The 19,776-nt window shown below is 57.4% G+C and overlaps 1 protein-coding gene across 2 annotated transcripts in view; it reads left to right on the top strand.

The window, feature by feature from the left end:
- ZMAT4 (zinc finger matrin-type 4) overlaps nt 1-19,776 on the top strand; it is a 68,256-nt gene that overhangs the window by 23,978 nt on the left and 24,502 nt on the right. For both annotated transcript variants that reach the window (XM_068156191.1, XM_068156190.1), the window contains exons 3-5: nt 5,170-5,259; nt 13,813-13,969; nt 19,259-19,486. In XM_068156191.1, coding sequence (XP_068012292.1) covers nt 5,170-5,259; nt 13,813-13,969; nt 19,259-19,486 — 475 coding nt within the window. The remainder of the gene's footprint in view (nt 1-5,169; nt 5,260-13,812; nt 13,970-19,258; nt 19,487-19,776) is intronic.

Genomic DNA, 19,776 nt, shown 5'->3' with positions numbered 1-19,776 from the left:
TGCAGGAGAGCAATGGAGCTGGCATCCTGCCTCAGGTTCAGAGGAGTGGCTGTGTCCAAAGAAGCTTGGCCTCTTCTGATGAGGTCACAAGCAGGGCCAAGACAGATGCTGGAGCTGGAGTGACCACAGGGCTGCATGGCTCACGGCAATGCCATCAAGAAACTGCCAGCACACCAAAACTTCACCACAGTCCCCACTGACAGGAACAAAACCCAACCCACAGGCTTCTGACAGAGAATTTGATACCAAGGAGGAGAAGCCAAAGCCATTTGGGCTGCCACTGCAGCTCCTTCCCTCATCTCCCATGCCTGGGTCTCTGTCCTGTGTCCCTCAGCCTGGTGGCTCTCTGGTCTCTGGGAGAGCAAACTGACCAAAACTGCTGCTGCCAGCAGAGCAGTGAACAGGCAGCTGATGGAGCTGTGGGCAACAGAGAAGTGGATCAGGTGCAGACAGAGTGTGAGGCAGGCAGCAGAAGCAGCTGGTGTGAGCTGGCTGGGGCATGGGCAGAAGTCCCCTGCAAGATGGTGAAATGTTTTAGACTGTCAGATCAGCTTAAATCAGTGGTGCAGAGTGAGAGCACAGCCTGGGTCACTGCAGGCTGATGGGGAGGCTGCTAACAGCCCTGGGGAAGGAGGGATCTCTCTGTGTGTCTCCTCAGACCCTGGGCTAAAGCCTCCCTGTGGAAGGGCAGATGTGTTGGAGGTGTCCAAGAAACCTGTGGCCAGGGCACCTGGGGCCATGGTTTAATGGCCAGGGTGGTGCTGGGTTGTCAGTTGGGCTTGATGACCTCAGAGGGCTTTTCTAACCCAAACAGTTCCATGTTCCTTTGAGATTCTGTGTCCCTGTCCTCCCTGGGGCCACAGCTGCTGTTCAGTGATGCTGGTGGTGAGCAAACCCTCCCTGAACCCCAGCGAGCAGGGCTGCAGACCCCCCAGCCCAGCCCAGCCCTGGCTCCCAGGCTCTTTGCACTGCTCCAGATGAGACTCCATTGCCCCCTGTGCTGTGCTGCTGCTGGCTCTGGGCAGGGCTGGGCTACAAACCCTGATTTATACCAAACCAAACTGCATTTCATAGCACAGCTTAGCTCTGCTTTCCCCTTTTCTGTTTTGGGAGGAATTGCTGGGACTCTGCTGCCTCTGCCACAAAACTCTGGGTTAAAATAGATTTGGTATAGATAGAAATGATCCATTTATTCCCTTTATTGATGAGCCTCCTCACAATAGCACAGAAGGCTGCAGTTGCTATGTGAGAGCAGGCTCTGTCTGAGCTTCCCCCTCCCCTCCCAGAGGGATGTTTTTAAACACAGAGTATTTAAGTTGGAGCCCTTGCTTTCCACAGGGGTTGTTTCCAGCCACTAGAGACAGAGGATTCAAGTGAAAGTGCCTTTGGCCTCACGCTTTGTGAAGCTACAAAAGAGACATCACAGGCATGGAAGAGGAAGCATTCTCCTGGGGCAGCCTGAGCTCAGGCTGTGGTGGCAGCTGATGCCCAAGCAGGGCTCTCCAGAGGCAGTGCTCCTGGCCAGACTGTGGAGCGAGGCAGGTGCCAAGGTTTTGACTTTTCTAAGGTTTGTTCTGTGGTGAGAAGGATCAAAATAGGAGCTGCAGGTGGAGCAGGTCCAGAGGGGACCAGGAAGAGAGCAGAGGGTTGGAGCACCTCCCCTGTGGGGACAGGCTGGCAGAGCGGGGGCTGCTCAGCCTGCTCTGGCTGGAGGTGTCCCTGCTGACTGCAGGGTTGTGGCCAGGATGACCTTTGAGGCTCCCTTCCCACCTGATGCATTCTGTGAGGCTGTGATTCTGTGACTGAGTGGTGGAGCCTGGCTGGAGCCCAGGAGGGCAGCAGGTCCTCTCCTGCCCACGGGGGCTATGCCACCCCCTCCCTGGCACTCCCTCCTCTCACACCTCAGAGCTGCAGATTCCAAGTTGCTTTGTGGAGGGGGAAAGATAACCTGGGGGGGGCTGTTTGTGGGAAGCACACTAAGAATAATCACTGTGCTCCTGCCTTGGTGCTGGGGTGACAAATACACATGGAAATGGAGGAAATTCCAGGGAGAACCTGGGTGACAAATGTGCTGTGCTGCCTCTGCTCCCTGCCTGGGAATGAGATGCTCCCTGCCTGCCTGCAAAGGCCAGGGAGGATTTCAGGCTCTGCTTTTCTAACCAGAAGATCATAAGGAGCCATATCATTTTAAATGATGCCAAACAGAAGCTATTTCTTCTCCTCAGCTTTCATAAATCCTGACAAATGCAGCAGTGAAGGTGAGAGCAGTTTTACAGGAGGCTGAAGCTTTGCTGCCTTTTAATGCTGACATTTGGACATCATTTCTGTCCCAGCTGAGTGCCAGGGAGGAGGGCATTAAAAAGCAATGACTGTGGAGATCTCACCTTTTCACCTCACAAAGAGACCCAAACCACCCCAAACCCAACAGAGCCTCGCCAACCTCTTCACCTCTGGCTGCAGCAGGCTGTGGCTGTGTGCTGGCTGGCAGCAGGGTGTGCTGGATTGACTCACCCCAGGGAAGGGCCTGGGGACTGGGGAGAGGATGACCTGAGGCTGGTTGGCTGCTGGAGGGCTGAAAATACTCAGGGAAGGAATTCAGCTGAAGAGCTCTGGCCACATCCCCTCGATGTTGTCTTTGGCTCTCCCCTGTCCACAGGCTGTGGGGCAAGGGACTGTGGTGGCTCTTCAACAGCTCAAGAATTCTTCCCCCCTGCAGCTCCACAGAATCATGGAACTGTTTGGGTCAGTAAAGCCCTCCAGGATGCTCCAGCCCAGCCATCAACCCAGCCCCACCATGGCCATTAAACCACGGACCCAGGTGCCACCAAGCAGTGACTGGCTGGAAAGTAGCCCTGAGGAGAGAGCCTTGGGGGTGCTGGGGGAGGAGAAGCTCACCAGGAGCTCTCAGTGTGCACTTGCAGCCCGCAAAGCCAATCAGATCCTGGGCTGCATCAGGAGAAGTGTGGCCAGCAGGGCAAGGGAGGTGATCCTCCCCCTCTGCTCAGCTCTGGTGAGACCCCACCTGGAGTCCTGTGTCCAGTTCTGGAGCCCCTATTCCAAGAGGGATCTGGAGGGGCTGGAAGGTGTCCAGAGCAGGGCCACAAGGATGATCAGAGGGCTGGAGCACCTCTCCTGTGAGGACAGACTGAAGGAGTTGGGGCTGTTCAGTCTGGAGAAGAGAAGGCTCTGAGGTGACCTCGTTGTGGCCTTCCAGTATCTGAAGGGGGCTACAGGAAGGCTGGGGAGGGACTGCTCAGGCTCTCAGGTAGTGATAGGACTAGGGGGAATGGAATGAAGCTGGAGGTGGGGAGATTCAGGCTGGAGGTGAGGAGGAAGTTCTTCACCATGAGAGTGGTGAGACCCTGGAATGGGTTGTCCAGGGAGGTGGTCGGGGGCCCTGTCCCTGGGGGTGTTTAAGAGCAGGCTGGATGAGGCTCTGGGCAGCCTGATCTAGTGTGGGGTGTCCCTGCCCATGGCAGGGGGGTTGGAACTAGATGATCCTTGTGGTCCCTTCCAATCCTGAATGAAACTATGAAACTATCTCCAGGGACGGTGACTCCACCTCCTCCCTGGGCTACCTATTCCTGCCCCCTGTGCCCTGGGCAGGGGCTTCTCAGCGTGCAAACCTCTGCAGCGTGGCACCAGCTGAGCTTCCCTTCAGGCAGGGATGAGGAGTGCCACCAAACCCTGGCTTCACACCTCCTCTCCTTTGCATTCCCAAGGCTGATTGTTGTCATTCCTTAGCTGTGCCCTGGCTGCCTGGGCTGCCAAGGGCAGGGAGGAGGAGCTGAGGGCTTCCCTGTGCCTTGCTCTGCCGGCAGCAGGTCGCTGCCCCTCCATGCATATGCAGGAGGACAAGTTAGGGCAAGATACAGCTCCGGAGTGATTTGCTCCATTAAAAGCCCCTCTGTTGCACAGCCACGTTGCTGCATACAAATAGAGCTCCCTGCAAATGTAGCTCAGCTCCTTTGGTTCACACCGCAGGAGAGAGGCAAAAAGCAGAAGAATGTTCCAGAACTGGCTGTTTAAAATTGCAACTCTGCGATCTGAAGTGGTAATAGTATGGTGGCAGAGCTGGCTGAGGCAGCCAGGAACGGGGAGTCAGGGGAAACATTTGCATAGCAATAGCTGCTGCAGACGTCAGGGCTCTGGGTGGGGACATCCCCTGGAATCCCAGCATGAGCTGGGTTGGAAGGGACCTCACAGCTCATCCAGCTCCAGCCCCGACGGGCACCTCCCCCCAGCCCAGGTTGTTCGAGGCCCCATCCGACTGTTTGGTAGGTGCAGCCTTTCCCTCCCCGACGTCTGCTAGGGAGCAGAGCTGGCTGGCAGTTGGTGTGCTCAGGGTTTGTTTGTGCCCCTGCTGGGGCAGCTTTAAAATCTTCCTTCCTGCTCTGCAAATCCCGAGGATTGCTGTGTCAGTCGGTGCTGCTGTGACCAGGATATGTCCCTGTCTCTCCTTGTCCTCACATGCTGCTGAGCTCTGGCTGAGCATCCAGCTGGACACGAGCCAGCAGTGTGCTCAGGTGGCCAAGAAGACCAATGGCATCCTGGCCTGCATCAGGAGCAGAGTGGCCAACAGGTCTAGGGATGTGATTTTCCCCTCTGCTGGGCACCGGTGAGGCCACACCTTGAGGTTAGCTCACTCCAAGAACGACACTGAGGGGCTGGAGCAGCTCCAGAGAAGGGCAATGAAGCTGAGGAAGGGTCTGGGGAGGAGCAGCTGAGGGAGCTGGGGGTGTTCAGTGTGGAGAGGAGGAGGCTGAGGGAGGCCTCATTGCTCTCTGCAGCTCCCTGAGAGGAGACTGCAGTGAGGTGGGAGTTGGGCTCTGCTCCCTAGCCTCAGGTGATAGAAGGAGAGGAAATGACCTGGAATGGTGCCAGGGGAGGCTTAGGTTGGAGATAAGGAAAAATGTCTTTGCTGCCAGAGCGGTCAGGGGCTGGCAGAGGCTGCCCAGGGAGGTGGTGGAGTCCCCACCCCTGCAGGTGTCCGAGAGCTGCTGGGATGTGCTTGGGCGGCAGCAGCGCTGAGCTCTGGCTGAACCCTTGGCCTCGACGGCTTCCAAAGAAACCTTCACCGCGGGCTGGGGGCTGTGCAGGCAGCAATAAAGCCTCTTGCTTCTTGCAAACTCACCTCTCCCTTGTCTGTTCCCCTTTGCTGTGCTGCAGAGTCGGAAGCACGCCAGCAAGGTGCGGCTCTACTACATGCTGCACCCCCTGGACGGAGGCTGCCCGGCGAAGAAGCTGCGCTCAGAAAACGTGGGTACCACAGCGCTGCCTGCTGGCTCCTCTGCTCTCTGACTTCTTGACTCTTTGTTACCACGGTTTGATGCTGGTTGTTTTGTTTCTGTTTGTCCCCAGCCACAGCTGATCAGGTACCCAGAGGTAATGTTTAGATTAGCTGAAGAGTTAAGTAACCAGAAGTAATTTTCAGTGAGCTGTACGAGAGATAGAGGCATCACAGACACTAACTGCCTCCTTGCTTAGCCAAATGTTCGCTCCCTGGGAAAAAAAACAGCTCCTGGTAGCCAATCTCCAGCGTTTCCAGGCTGCTGGTTTGCTGCTGTGAGCTCCTGGGGGCAGGTGGGGCAGGGCAGTGCCTACTGGAGCTCTTTGGGTGGTGGGAATGGAGAGCTGGGTCCAAAAGGCTCCTCAGCAAGGTCACAGGATGACAGGAGGGTAGGGCTTGGAAGGGACCTTGAGTGTTCATCCAGCCCAATCCCCCTGACAGAGCAGGATCACCCAGGGCAGGTCACACAGGAGCACAGCCAGGTGGGTTTGGAGTATCTACAGAGCAGGAGACTCCACAACCTCCCTGGGCAGCCTGCTCCAGGGCTCTGCCACCCTCACAGTGACAAAGTTTTCCCTCCTGCACTCCAGCTCGTCCCCAGTGCCCCTTGGACATCGCTGAGCAGAGCCTGGCTCCATCCCCCTGCCACTCAGAGCCTGGCTCCATCCCCCTGCCACTCACCCTGTGGATCTTTATGAGCATTAATGAGGTCATGATGTCTGTGGTCAGTCTGCAGCTTTAAAAACTGGCAATTGAGTTCCTCAATCACCTCCCAATAAACAAATGAACGTGGGGAAATTGGCCCAGCTCACAGCCATTTGTCAGGCAATAAAAGGAGACTAAATTTATAAAGGACTGATTCACAGTGAATTATTCATTTAGCTCTTTCCCATATTCCAGGGCTGGTGTGAGAGCTGCTGATGAGGTTCCCAGCAGATAGCAGCCAAACCATTTCAGATCTACAGGAGTGTGACCATGGCTTAATGCTATCAATATTTAGTGAGATATCCTCCTAATTAAAGGCAGAAGCGGTGCAAGGTTTGCCAAAAAGGATCTGGAGGCTCCTGCAGCCAGGAATTAAAATGGCAGAGGAACTTTTATGTTGCATGCAGGGCAACTGCAGATGCAATCTGCCCCTTAACAGCAGACTCCCAGACCATTTCTTAGGGAGTTGTTAAGTGCAGAGTGGAAGATGTGCAGTGGGCAGGCAGGCAGGGGCTGGGGGCTGGCTCCTCTGGTGAGCTTCAGTACCCCCAGCAGGAAACCATCCAGCCCCAGGTGCTCCCCAGCACAGGCATGTGGTGGACAGAGGACCGAGTCAGAGCTGAACTCCTTCCCATTCCCTTTGTGAAAGGCAGCAGTGAGAGCTAATTGTGTGCTGGGCTGTGCCAAGGGCAGCCCGTGGTGGGGGGTGACTGAATGAGTCCTCATGCAGCAGGTGAACGATTGGCCATGCAAGACCTCAATTCTAAAATGGTTTGTGTTGTAAAAATACAGCAGGGGAAATCTGCCAGCAATTCCAGCCCAAAATAGGCCCTGTTGCTGATCAGATGTTATCCAAGTTAAAGAGAACAGAAATATTCAGGGCATCTCTGATGCTGCCTGATAGCAGCCCTGGCACCTAGAGCCTGGCTGCCTTGCCCAGCTCGGGTACCCAGCAGTGCTAGGCTGTGGCACACACCTGAGCTGCTAGAAACCTGGAGCCCCTGGAAGGCTGCTCTGAGGTCTCCCTAGAGCCTTATTTGCAGACAGAAGGCTGGGGCTGGCCAGCAGCTGCTGCTGTTGGGATGTGCTCTGCCCCAGGGCACACCGAGGGGAGGAAGCTGGGGGCTCCAGCTGAGGACTCTTCCCCCAGCCTCACTGAGCTGCCCACGGCTGTGGCCCTGTCCACTCAGGGACTGTGGGCCAGGTGCTGACCTTGCCAAACATTCCCCTGGCTTGTCATAGATCACAGAATCTTAGACCATAGATCATAGGCACAGAATGGTCTGGGTTTGAAGGGGTGTCCAAAGGTCATCCAGTCCAACCCCTTCTGCAGCCAAGAGGGATCAAGCTGCCCAGAGGCTTTTCTTCCGAGAACAGAGGTTCTGAGATGCTCCACAGGCATTGCAGACTGAGGCAGCTGCACACTGGTCCTGGGCTGCTTGCTGGTAGCCCGGGCAAGCAGAGCTCCGGAATGGAGGTGGCCGAAATCTGCCCCGGGGCGTTGGGGAGGGAGCTGCTCGGCAGCCGCCCCTGCCCCGGGCGCCGGGAGCCCGCTCGCCTTTCCAGGCTGCGGCGCAGCCGGCAGGGCTGTGGTTTCCAGCGCTGTATTTCCAGGGTTTGCATAATCTGTTCTCCTCAGTAGAACCCAGGAAGTGAAGGCAGCAGATTTGTATCTGAGGGATAAAAAAATCCTCACTTCTCCTGAGGATTTCTTAAGGAACATCCAGCGAAGGGCTGAGGCTGCCTGGTCCTGTGTGAGGATTATGGCTTTTAGCAGCTTGTTAACAGGCATCTGAATGGCTGAAGTTAATTCTGTTGGATGTACCAGGCTTGCTTTGAAGTTTCTGCGACAAAAAGAAGCCCTACAAATGAGGCTGGCAGGGAAGATGAGAGGTGTCAGGGCTGGGAAGCGGAGGCTTTATCTCCCAGCCCCTGGGGATCTGGGTTTATGTGAGGCCATTCCCGCTGCAGCCCTGCAAAGGTTAAAGAAAGAGGATCCCCTGGAGATGTTTGCAGGAGCAAATGGCAGAAATATGCCTTGCACATCTGCTGGCTTTATGCACGTTGGGGTTAGAGAGTTGCTTGTGTGGGGTTTATGGAAACTAAATGGAGATACTAGTCCCTGCTTCCAGCTGCTGCTTGAGGCTGAGATGGGTGCAGGAGCAAGGGAGGCAGAAAGGAGAGATGGACAGCTGCAGGCCTGGGTGCAGAGCATCCCTGGGGAGGGATGAGTGCAGGCCTGGGTGCAGAGCATGCCTGGGGAGGGATGAGTGCAGGCCTGGATGCAGAGCATCCCTGGGGAGGGATGAGTGCAGGCCTGGGTGCAGAGCATCCCTGGAGAGGGATGAATGCAGGCCTGGGTGCAGAGCATCCCTGGGGAGGGATGAGTGCAGGCCTGGGTGCAGAGCATCCCTGGGGAGGGATGAGTGCAGGCCTGGATGCAGAGCATCCCTGGGGAGGGATGAGTGCAGGCCTGGGTGCAGAGCATCCCTGGGGAGGGATGAGTGCAGGCCTGGGTGCAGAGCATCCCTGGGGAGGGATGAGTGCAGGCCTGGGTGCAGAGCATCCCTGGGGAGGGATGAATGCAGGCCTGGGTGCAGAGCATCCCTGGGGAGGGATGAGTGCAGGCCTGGGTGCAGAGCATCCCTGGGGAGGGATGAGTGCAGGCCTGGGTGCAGAGCATCCCTGGGGAGAGATGAGTGCAGGCCTGGGTGCAGAGCATCCCTGGGGAGGGATGAGTGCAGGCCTGGGTGCAGAGCATCCCTGGGGAGGGATGAGTGCAGGCCTGGGTGCAGAGCATCCCTGGGGAGGGATGAGTGCAGGCCTGGGTGCAGAGCATCCCTGGGGAGGGATGAGTGCAGGCCTGGGTGCAGAGCATCCCTGGGGAGAGATGAGTGCAGGCCTGGGTGCAGAGCATCCCTGGGGAGGGATGAGTGCAGGCCTGGGTGCAGAGCACCCCCGGGGAGGGATGAGTGCAGACCTGGGTGCAGAGCATCCCTGGGGAGAGATGAGTGCAGGCCTGGGTGCAGAGCATCCCTGGGGAGAGATGAGTGCAGGCCTGGGTGCAGAGCATCCCTGGGGAGGGATGAATGCAGGCCTGGGTGCAGAGCATCCCTGGGGAAGGATGAGTGCAGGCCTGGGTGCAGAGCACCCCCGGGGAGGGATGAGTGCAGACCTGGGTGCAGAGCATCCCTGGAGAGGGATGAGTGCAGGCCTGGGTGCAGAGCATGCCTGGGGAGGGATGAGTGCAGGCCTGGGTGCAGAGCATCCCTGGGGAGGGATGAGTGCAGGCCTGGGTGCAGAGCATCCCTGGGGAGAGATGAGTGCAGGCCTGGGTGCAGAGCATCCCTGGGGAGGGATGAGTGCAGGCCTGGATGCAGAGCACCCCCGGGGAGGGATGAGTGCAGACCTGGGTGCAGAGCATCCCTGGGGAGAGATGAGTGCAGGCCTGGGTGCAGAGCATCCCTGGGGAGAGATGAGTGCAGGCCTGGGTGCAGAGCATCCCTGGGGAGGGATGAATGCAGGCCTGGGTGCAGAGCATCCCTGGGGAAGGATGAGTGCAGGCCTGGGTGCAGAGCACCCCCGGGGAGGGATGAGTGCAGACCTGGGTGCAGAGCATCCCTGGAGAGGGATGAGTGCAGGCCTGGGTGCAGAGCATCCCCAGGGAGGGATGAGTGCAGGCCTGGGTGCAGAGCATCCCCAGGGAGGGATGAGTGCAGGCCTGGGTGCAGAGCATCCCTGGAGAGGGATGAGTGCAGGCCTGGGTGCAGAGCATCCCCAGGGAGGGATGAGTGCAGGCCTGGGTGCAGAGCATCCCCAGGGAGGGATGAGTGCAGGCCTGGGTGCAGAGCATCCCTGGAGAGGGATGAGTGCAGGCCTGGGTGCAGAGCATCCCCAGGGAGGGATGAGTGCAGGCCTGGGTGCAGAGCATCCCCAGGGAGGGATGAGTGCAGGCCTGGGTGCAGAGCATCCCTGGGGAGCAGACACCTGCCCCAGGCAGGCTGCAGGTCGGCAGAGCCCTGTGCCCAGCTGATGGGCTCCTCTGTTACTTCACCAGCTGGCTGCACAGTGCTGTCAGCAGGGTGTCATTCATCGGGTGGCAAAAGACAGCAGGTCAGGTTCCCCCAGCCCCTCGGGTTACAGGTAGAACAGCCAGTGACAAATGAGAAGGTATAATTACCCTTCAGGGCTGTAGCTGGGGCAGGGAGGAGGGTGCTGGAGGAGGGAAGGGAATGGAATGGAGGCAAATGGTGCTGCTGCAGACCTGGGGTAAAAGCTTGCAAACACTGCAGCACAACCAGCTCCTGCAGCCTGCTAGCAAAGAGCAGTGCTCAGTGCCTGAAAACTGGCTGGCCTCAGGGAGTGGAGGCTCTGTTGTGTTCTGTGCAGAGGTTGGGACTCAGGCTAAGACGTTGGGGACATGCCTCTGCTGCAGGTGGTTGCCAGGCTGGTGGCCAAATCCCCATCCAGGCTTCGAGGAGCTCGTCCTGAGGCTTGGGGCAGGGAGGATAAGGACCAGGCAAGGACCAGGGCAGTTGTGGCTGCTCCCTCCCTGGAGGTGTTCAAGGCCAGGCAGGATGAGGCCTCGAGCAGCCTGGGCTGGTGGGAGGTGTCCCTGCCCATGGCAGGGGGGTTGGAACTGGATGATCCCTTCCAACCCAACCCATCCTGTGAATCCATGCAGCTCAGACTCTGGTTGGGGGTGAATGAGGCCTTGGGCTCCAAGTGAGGCATCCAGGGAGGTTTAAACTTAATTCTTATTTTCTTATGCTTGATTTTTGATTATTATTTTATTTTAACTGCAGCCTGTCTGTGAAAGTAGGTTGGGAGGGAAAAAAAAATGCCACTGAGGAGCAGAGCAGGCAGAGGAAGAGACCCTGGTGTGTAAACACTGAAGTGTATCAGCTTTTCAAAGGAGCTCTGTTGGAGGCTCTCTATGTGTTACCACTGCTGCTGATCAATAGAGTCTGGGAATTTTTCACTCTCCTCTTAACTTTCAAGTGATTTCCCTTTGAAGACATAAAATATCTTGAGAGAAACCTATTTAAAAGAAGTGCAAATTATGCTCAGAACAGCACTTATCACCTCTCCAGATCCCTCCCTTAGGTTGGAGTTGATTTAGAGTTAACAACAACAGCCAGCTCAGCCCCCTCTGGGTTCCCTGCTGCTGCTCTGCCTGCTGCCTGGGGACTGGCAGCTGCTGCTGGAGGAGCTGGCACTGGTGGGAAGGTCAGGGGTGTGCTGCTTCCTTATGGGATGTGGCAGGCTGCCCAGAGAGGTCGTGGAGTCTCCTTGTCTGGAGAGCTTCCAACCCCCCCTGGCCGTCGTGACCCTGGGCAAGCTGCTGTGGGTGCCCTGCTGGAGCAGGGGGCTTGCAGGGGAGGATCTCTGGAGGTCCCTTCCAGCCCCCACCCTGCTGGGGGCCTGTGAATCTTTGCTGTGTGTCTGAATCATCTGAGCATGACCTTTGCAAAAGGCTACTGGCTTCTGGATGCTGTTTGACTCCTCCTTGTCCCCTGCTGTCCCCTCAGCTGTGCCACCCTTCCCAGCAGTGCCACCCTTCCCAGCTGTGCCACCCTTCCCAGCTGTGCCACCAGCCTTGTGTGCCCAGGGCTGCACCCAGCACTATGCCAGTCCTGTGCTCCTGTGCCTGCAGCTTTGCCCGGGGCTGAGCTGCAGTCTGCACTTACAGCTTGCTGTGGAATGGAGACTGCAGCTCCTGGAGCAGGCTGTGCTCTGCTCTGACTCTGCACCAGCAGCTGGGATGTTTGCTGGAATAAAACCTGACCATCCCCTGGAGGGATTTCTGCTGTGGCCCTGGGAGCAGCCCTGGGAGCAGCCCTGGGCAGTGTGTGGGTGAGGGGAGGGACTGGATGCCTGCAGCAGGTCGTTCTGGGCTCTGGAAAGGGCTTTGCCTGCACGGAGAAATGTTCCCCACAGAGGTGACCTAGGAGTGGTGCTTTGGAAAAGGGAGGCCACTTCTCTTCAGCCCTGAAAGGGATTCCCACCTCCTTTGTGGGAGGGGTTGAACAATTAATCTGTGACTAATGATGCAAACCTGCTTTTCCCTCTGCTGGCTGTGTGTTTGTACACTTACCCCTGGATCTGTGGAAGCTGTTGGTAAACACTTGCTGGCAGCAGCAGTTGTGTTTTGCTGACAGACGCTCAGCCCAGGGGCTGTTTGTGAGCTCTTCTCACAGCCTCCCTCCCCCCACTGCTGCCTGCTCAGCTCCTCCAGGCTGGGCACAGCCACCTCTGAGCCTCCACTCAGCCTTCTGCTACCCCAGTGCCAAAACCCCCCTTGGACTGGGGACAGATCCTGGCAGATGCATCTGTGCCTGGGAAGCAGAGCTGCCTCCAGCCTGGCTGCAGGGAGGTGTTGTGGGGGTAGAAGGATGCTTGGTGCCCTCCCTGGGTACTGGGTGAGACATGGGGCAGTGCTGCAGGATCCAGGAGGGATGGTTTCTGCCATGGTGAGGACAGGCAGCCTGGAGCTCCAACCACTCCTCATGGGGTTTGCTTAGGAGGTGCCAGAGCCCTGCAGCAGGCTGCCCAGGGAGGTGGTGGAGTCTCCATCTCTGGAGACATTCCAAACCCACCTGGATGTGTTCCTGGGTGACCCTCTCTGGGTTGGAAGGGGTTGGACTCAATGATCTCCAGAGGGCCCTTCCAACCCCTACCCCTCTGAGAAGATCCAAGCTCATCTGTCAGAGGCAGAGCTGCCTTTTGTTCTTCCCTGAACAGCCACAAGGAAGGTTGCAGACACTGAGTCAGGCTTTACTTGGGAAGATCAAGATGCAGCCATCAGTAACTGTGGAGGGTGGCCCCTGCTGGTCTGGCTGCAGCCCTGAGAGTGCTGAGATCCTGACTAGTGGTGCTCAGAACGTCTCCAAACTCCCAGCCTCCTCCTAGCTGACGCCTAGGACCTCTCATGGGCTGTCCCCTTTGCTCCAGGGGGGTCCATTGCACAGCTCCTCTAGCAGGGCTTGGACCAGGGCTCTGAGTTGGAGCTTTCTGGGATGTGGAGGCTTTGACCATTGCTTGCAAAGCATCTGGGACTTCGTTGCCTTTTTTCCTCTGGCAGCAGTGGAGCTCTCAACATCCAGCTGAGAAAGGAGCAGAACCTTTCTGCTTTCCTTTGGAGCAAACCCTGAAGCAAGCAGTTTTCCCTGGCTTCACTGTGTGCCACGGAACTGCTTTTGTCCTCAGGTTCATCTCATTAGCACCTGATCAGTGCTGAGGGGTAGGAGCCTGGAGGATAACAGGGGAGGTATAAGAGGGGTCTGGGCCCAGGGCTCAAGAACAAGTCAGAGGGGCAGGAGTGTGGTTCTGCTGGGGGGACCTGCCTGGGTTCTGCTGCTCTTTTGCTTCTCCTACCTGCACGGAGGGCTGGCCACATCCTCTCCCCCCAGGCTGCTTTGGGGTCTCTCACAGAGGTGTGGCAGGAGGAAGGGCCAGTCTCTGAGGGCAGGGCCAGTCTCTGAGGGCAGGGCCAGCACCAGGTTTGTATGGCTGCCCCAGCTGAAGGCTGAAGGGAGGGCTTGGTGGATGTGATAGGTGAGACCTGTGGCCACAGGGAACACAGAGCAGCAGGTGAGCTCCCAGCCTGCCATGAGCATGGAGGCACTGGGGGCTTGGGAGCATCCCTGAGCAGGGCTGGGGCCAGGCAGGAGTGAGTCTGGGGGAGACAAGGAAGGAGAAAACCCTTTGGGAACCCCAAGCTTGGCCCAACAACCTGGCTCCCTCTCTCCTTCCCCCAGGACTCTGCTGGGTGGGCTCATGCACCTCTTTTTGTCTGTGTTTTTGTCTCCACCCAGGGCAGTGATGGTGACTCAGTGGATAAGAACAAATGCTGCACACTATGTAACATGTCCTTTACCTCAGCAGTGGTGGCTGAATCGCATTACCAAGGGAAAATCCATGCCAAAAGGTTAAAACTGTTGCTAGGTGAGCAGCCAGCACTAAAGGCCACAGGTAGGTGCAGGGGCAGCCAGCTGGAGCCAGCATGTCCGGGGGGGGGATGGGGCTCACCCTGCCCAAAGCACCCAGAAAAGGACAGCTGGAGGCCAGGGGAAGCAGCTTTCATTTGTGCTGCTGCCACCACAGCCTTTACACACAGCTGGTGCTGGTTATTGTCTGCTCTGCTCACGGAGATCAGCCCTCTGCAGCCTGGGCTGGCCCTGGAGCAGAGCCCCATCTCTGTCTCCATGCTTCTGAGGTGTTTTGCTGGGAGGAAGACAGCCTCTCCTCTGGGCACAAGGAGCCAAACCTCACTGCAATCCTCAGAAGTTGTTCAAGAGCTCAGCTGATATCACAGAATTATGGAATGGTTTGGATTGAAAGGACCTTAAGGTTCCCATGGGCAGGGACACCTCCACCAGCCCAGGCTGCTGAAGGTCACATCCAGCCTGGCCTTCAACACCTCCAGGGAGGGGGCAGCCACAGCCTCCTTGGGCAATCTGTGCCAGGATCTCCTCACTCTCAAGGATTTCTTCCTCCTCTCCTGTCTCCATCTGCCCTCTCCCAGCTCAAAGCCATTCTTCCTCAGCCTGGCACTCCCAGCCCTTGGCAAAAGTCCCTCCTCAGCTCTCCTGGAGCCCCTTCGGGTACTGGAAGGCTGCTCTAAGGTCTGCCTGGAGCCTTCTCTTCTCCCCAGCTCTCCCAGCCTGTCCCCTCTGGGGAGGTTCTCCACCCTCTGCTGATCCTCCTGGATGCTCACAGCTGACCTGTGCCTCAGCTCCTTTCTGCCTCTCCTGCTCAGCTGCTGGCGAGTGGCAGTGACAAGGAGCTGAGTGCCCTTTAAATCCAGCTAGGAATAAAAAGCTTTGCATGCAAGAAAGAAGTCAAAGATTAGTTCATTGCCAGAGTGCTAAAGTGTTTCTAACTTTGTATTTTGCTTCTTGCAGCAAAGTGAAGCTTTCTCACTTCCCTCCCACAGCAGCAGGGACCGGGAGGCAGACTCTCAGGAGCTATTTAGCATGCTGGAGGACTCGAAATAGTCAGACCCCAGCAGCTCTCCTGTTTGTGTTTTCCATGGGAGAAACGTTCCTGAAGGCTTGCTGCTCTGTGAGGGTTTGTTATTAGCTTTGCTGTCAGTGCTCAGGGGGTGCTGAGGTTCGTGGTGCTGTGTAGTAGCAGTTAGGTCGCAGGCATCAGCAGGATGAATCCGCAGCGGTGGGGAAGCCAAACTTCCTCCTGCTCCTTGTCAGCAGGGTTGGGGAGCTGCAGGATGCTTGCAGAGGTTCAGCACACCTCAGGACTGGTGGCAGTTGAAATGCAGCCTGAGGAATGTGGCTTTCCAGGATGGTATTTGGTGGTGTGAGCGCTGAGAGGACAGCCCTGCCGTGCTGGGCAGCTGTGTGATGCAGGCAGAGCGGCTGCAGCACGTGAGGTCAGGGCTGCCAGGGGCATGGGGGGCTCTGGATCGGTTCCCTGAAGCAGGAGTGCTGGTCCCACTGACTTTGGAAGGGCATGGAACTGTTGGAGTGGGTCTGGAGGAGACCATGAAGATGATCTTGGGGCTGGAGCACCACCCCTGTGGGCACAGGTTGGCAGATGGAATTGTTGAGCCTGAAGAGAAGGCTGCAGAGGGAGCTTAGAGCAGCACTCCAAGGTTTGGAGGGGGCTGCAGGGGAGCTGGGGAGGGACTGTTTACAAAAGCATGTAGGGATGGGGTGAGGGCTGAGGGCTTCCAAGGGGAAGAAGCTGCATTTAGATGAGACATGAGGAAGAAATCCTTCCCCACGAGGGTGGTGAGGCCCTGGAACACTTCTGGAGGCTCCAACCCTGCAAGTGCTCAAAACCAGCCTGGGTGGGACCTTGGGCAGCCTGGTCTGGTAGGTTAGGTATCCCTTGCCCATGCCAGGGGGCTGGAAGTGGGTGATCTTTAAGGTCCATTCTGTGATGCTCTGTCAGTCTCCTGCACTGCTGCTGGGTGAGCACAAGGCCACCAGCATCACCGAGGGCTTGGCCACAGAGCCGTGGGGCTGCTGCTCTGGCTGGGCAGCAGCAGGGGAAGCTTCAGTCATATTTCTTTAGTCAATGGGAGACATAACTCCTGTGGACACCACCAGCTCTCTGAACTTCAGCCTCCCTGGTTGCCCTTGGGCAGCAGCTAACAGAGACAAGGAGAGAGCTGAGCAGAAGAGCTGATCTCCCTTCACAGCCTGGGGGCTGCAGAGCAGCAAGCCAGAGCCACCACAGAGCTGCTGGGCTGCAGCAGCAGCTGCTTGCTCACAGTGCTCCAGATGCCCAAGTGGCTCTGCAGCCCCACCTGTGCCCTGGCACTGCTCAGCTGGGTGCCTGCAGCATGCCAGGGCTGGGTGCAATCCTGCACAGGGCAGCTCTTGGCAGAGGCTCAGGGAGTGCTGCTGGTGGCTCCAGAGCCATGTGAGCATTACTCTTGCCTCTCATGAGTCGAGCACGTGCAGGAGCTGCCTCCTCTTAGTGCTGCTTCCTCATTTCCATGCTGATCACTGTGGGCACCTCGGAGGGGCTGCTGTGTCTCTCCTGCTGGAACCACAGATGTTAGCAAAGATGTTTTGGGGAGCAGTGTCCAGCTGCCTGCCTGCTGCCCACCAGCTCTGGCAGAGCCAGGGTGTGCCCAGTTGTGTCCCTGGCATGCTGTAAGGAGCATCAGGGGCCCAAGGCAAGGGAAGAAGGTTGTGTCCCCCTCTTTTCCCCCTTTGCTTTCCAGAGGTTGGTGCTGTGCTTGGTTTCTAAGCAGGCTGGTTAGGCAGGGGGCAGGCAGAGATCAGGCAGTGGAATCCTCTGGTGGAGGGGAAAGAATCCTGAGGGGCAGGCAGGTGGCTGCAAGGCAGCAGAACCAGGAGAAGAAATAGCTGCCAGGGGAGCCAGTGGTGGAATCACTTTATTAACTAATCCCCCAAAGAGCTCCTGCTGAGTGCTGCTGGCAGCAGCAAGGGAGAGGAAACTTCTCCAGAGGCAGGAGGTGGTGGTGCCTCACCCAACCTCCCCAGCCACGAAGCTGCTTCCTTGGCAGCTGTCACCACAAGCAATGGAAGCTCACAACCCCCTGGGAATGGACAAGGCTGTGAGTCAAGTTGTCTGTGAGGTTTCCTTGAGGGCACTTAATGGACAGCCCTTGCTCAGCAGGTCAGCACATTTGTAGCAGTATTAACTTCCTGGAGCCTTGGGGTCAGTCCCTGTGGGCTTCAGTCAGAAGTCAACCTCTAAACATGCCACAGAATGCATTCAGGTTGGAAGGGACTCCCAAAGGTCATCTTGTCCAGCCCCCCTGCAGCCAGCAGGGACACCTCCAGCTAGAGCAGGGTGCTCAGAGCCACATCAAGGTTGACCTTGAATGACCCCAGGGATGGAGTCTCCACCACATCTCTGGACAACCTGTTCCAGGGTTTCACCTCTCCCAGCTCAAGAGCTTCCTCCTGATGTCCAGCCTAAACCTACTCTTTGTAGCCATGGTTTGCTTGCTGGTGCCAGGCCCTGGAGTGGGTTTGTCATTTGCCAGCCCTTGCTCCCAACAGGGCTCATCCAGAGCAGCATGGAGCCTCCTGATCAGAGAGAGCCACCCAGCTCCTCTTCAGCCCCTTCCAGCTTGCCTCTTCCTGTCCCATGGAGAGAGCAGTTGGTTAATTATTTAGAGAGCAGGCACTGCATCTGGAGAAGAAAAGGGGAAGCAGATGAAAGGGAATTCTTGACTGAGGTGTGATAATTAAGCTGCAGTCATTGTGTGGGTTTTGTGTCCCAGTGTTGGCTGAGCCTCAGTCTGCTCTGAACTGTCTCTCCCTGGGCTTGGCACTCGGCTGTGCAAAGTAGGAGAGCTGAGGCACGTGAGCCAGCTCCAATCATCCATTTTTCCCCCTTGAATTTATTTGGGGATCAAGTTTGTGTTCCCAGGTGGCCTCTTGGTGACCCTGAAGGGAAAGGAGGTCACATTAAAGTGATGGGCTGCTGGGACCTGTCCAGTCCCAGAATCAGAGTGGTAGGGGCTGGAAGGGAGCTCTGGAGACCAGGTCCCACCCCCTGCCAGAGCAGGGTCACCTAGGGCAGGTCACACAGGCACACAGCCAGGCTGGCCTGAAAAGCCATCAGAGAGGGAGACTCCACCACCTCTCTGGGCAGCCTGCTCCAGGGCTCTGCCCCCCTCACAGTGAGGAAGTTCCTGCTCATGTTTCGAAGGAACTTCTGATGTGCAGGTTTGTGCTCATGTCCAGCCTCTGGGGACCTGTGAGGTGAGCCTGGCCACACCTTCCTGACAGCCACCCCTCAGACATTTGTAAGCACTGATGAGGTCCCCCTCAGCCTCCTCCAGGCTGTGCTCAGTGTGCAGGCAGGGCCCTGGCTGCTGGGTGTTTGGTCTGTGACAGCTTTCCCTCTTCTTCCAGAGACCAAATACACTGAAAGATAAGCAGCCTGGGATGATGGTGAATCTGTCTCTAGCCTGAGCAGGAGATGGCTTTGCATGTTTTGTTTATTCTCCCCTGGCAATTTTTCCTGGAAGTAGCAATTTAAGCAGGATAAGTTTAGCAGCTTTAGTCACAACAGTGATGAGTAGCTGCAGTCAGAGCAGCCTCCCCAGCTAGCCAGATTTGGATGGCTGAGAGCAGACCTGGGTTCTCCTTCCAGGCTTCTTCCTTTTATGAGCAACAGCAGATTTCTGAGCAGCACCATCCCAGCTATCCAGGGGGACTCTGTAACTGCTGCTAATTGTTCCCTGTGTCTAGTGTGGGATCTGCCTCAGGGCTGCTGTTACTCAGGCAGCAGCAGCACCAGCCTGGAGAATTACAGAACCGCTCCAGCTGGAAGAGACCTTTGAGATCATTGAGTCCAACCTTCAACCCAGGACCACCGTGTCCCCAGGTGCCATGGCCACACCTTCCTTGAATGTCCCCAAGGATGGGGACTCCACCACCTCCCTGGGCAGCCTGGGCCAGTCCCTGACCACTCCTGCAGCAAAGAGATTTTTCCTCACCTCCAACCTAACTTCCCCTGGCACAACTTCAGGCCATTTCCTCTTGTCTTATCACTTGTCACTGGGGAGAAGAGGCCAACCCCCACCTCACTGCAACCTCCTTTCATGGAGCTGCAGAGAGCAATGAGGTCTCCTCTCAGCCTGCTCCAGCCTAACCCCCCCACCAGCTCCCTCAGCTTCCTCCCCAGCCCTGTTCTCCAGACCCTTCCTCAGCTTGCTTGCTCTTCTCTGGACCTGCTCCAGCCCCTCAAAGTCTTTCCTGTAGCGTGGGGGAGGGCCCTGTGCTCATGCCTGACCTTTTGCTTCCCCAGAGAGCACGCTGAGCTCCCTAAAGCAGCCTCACCCCGAGGGCGCCCCGGCGGTGCCCGCGGCGCAGCAGCGGAGGGACTCGGACCGCTACTGCCAGCTGTGTGCCGCCTGGTTCAACAACCCCCTGATGGCTCAGCAGCACTACGATGGCAAGAAGCACAAGAAGAATGCAGCCAGGGCTGACCTCCTGGAGCAGCTGGGCAAGACCCTGGACCTGGGAGAGCTGCGAGGTGAGAGCCCTGGCGCAGGCAGGGAGCAGCGCCCTGCCCCCCCCGGGGTCTGGCGGCCGCAGCGCAGGACGGCTCAGGCTGGGAGGGACCGCAGAGGTGGTCTGCTCCGACCTCCTGCCATGGGCAGGTACACCTCTCAGCTGGACTCAGCTGCTCCAGGCTTCATCCAGCCTGGCCTTGAACACCCCCACAGAGGAGGCATCCACAGCTCCCTGGGCAGCCTGTTCCAGAGCCTCACCACCACCCTTGTGTTGAAGAGCTCCTTCCTCAGCTCCACTCTAACCCTGCTC

This window comes from Melanerpes formicivorus, unplaced genomic scaffold (assembly GCF_026170545.1).
Source record: "Melanerpes formicivorus ecotype bairdi unplaced genomic scaffold, bMelFor1.0.p_v2 SCAF_34, whole genome shotgun sequence".
Lineage (NCBI taxonomy): Eukaryota > Metazoa > Chordata > Aves > Piciformes > Picidae > Melanerpes > Melanerpes formicivorus.
The sequence above is the reverse complement of the archived record's forward strand: the minus strand, read 5'-3'. Positions and strand labels throughout refer to the sequence as shown.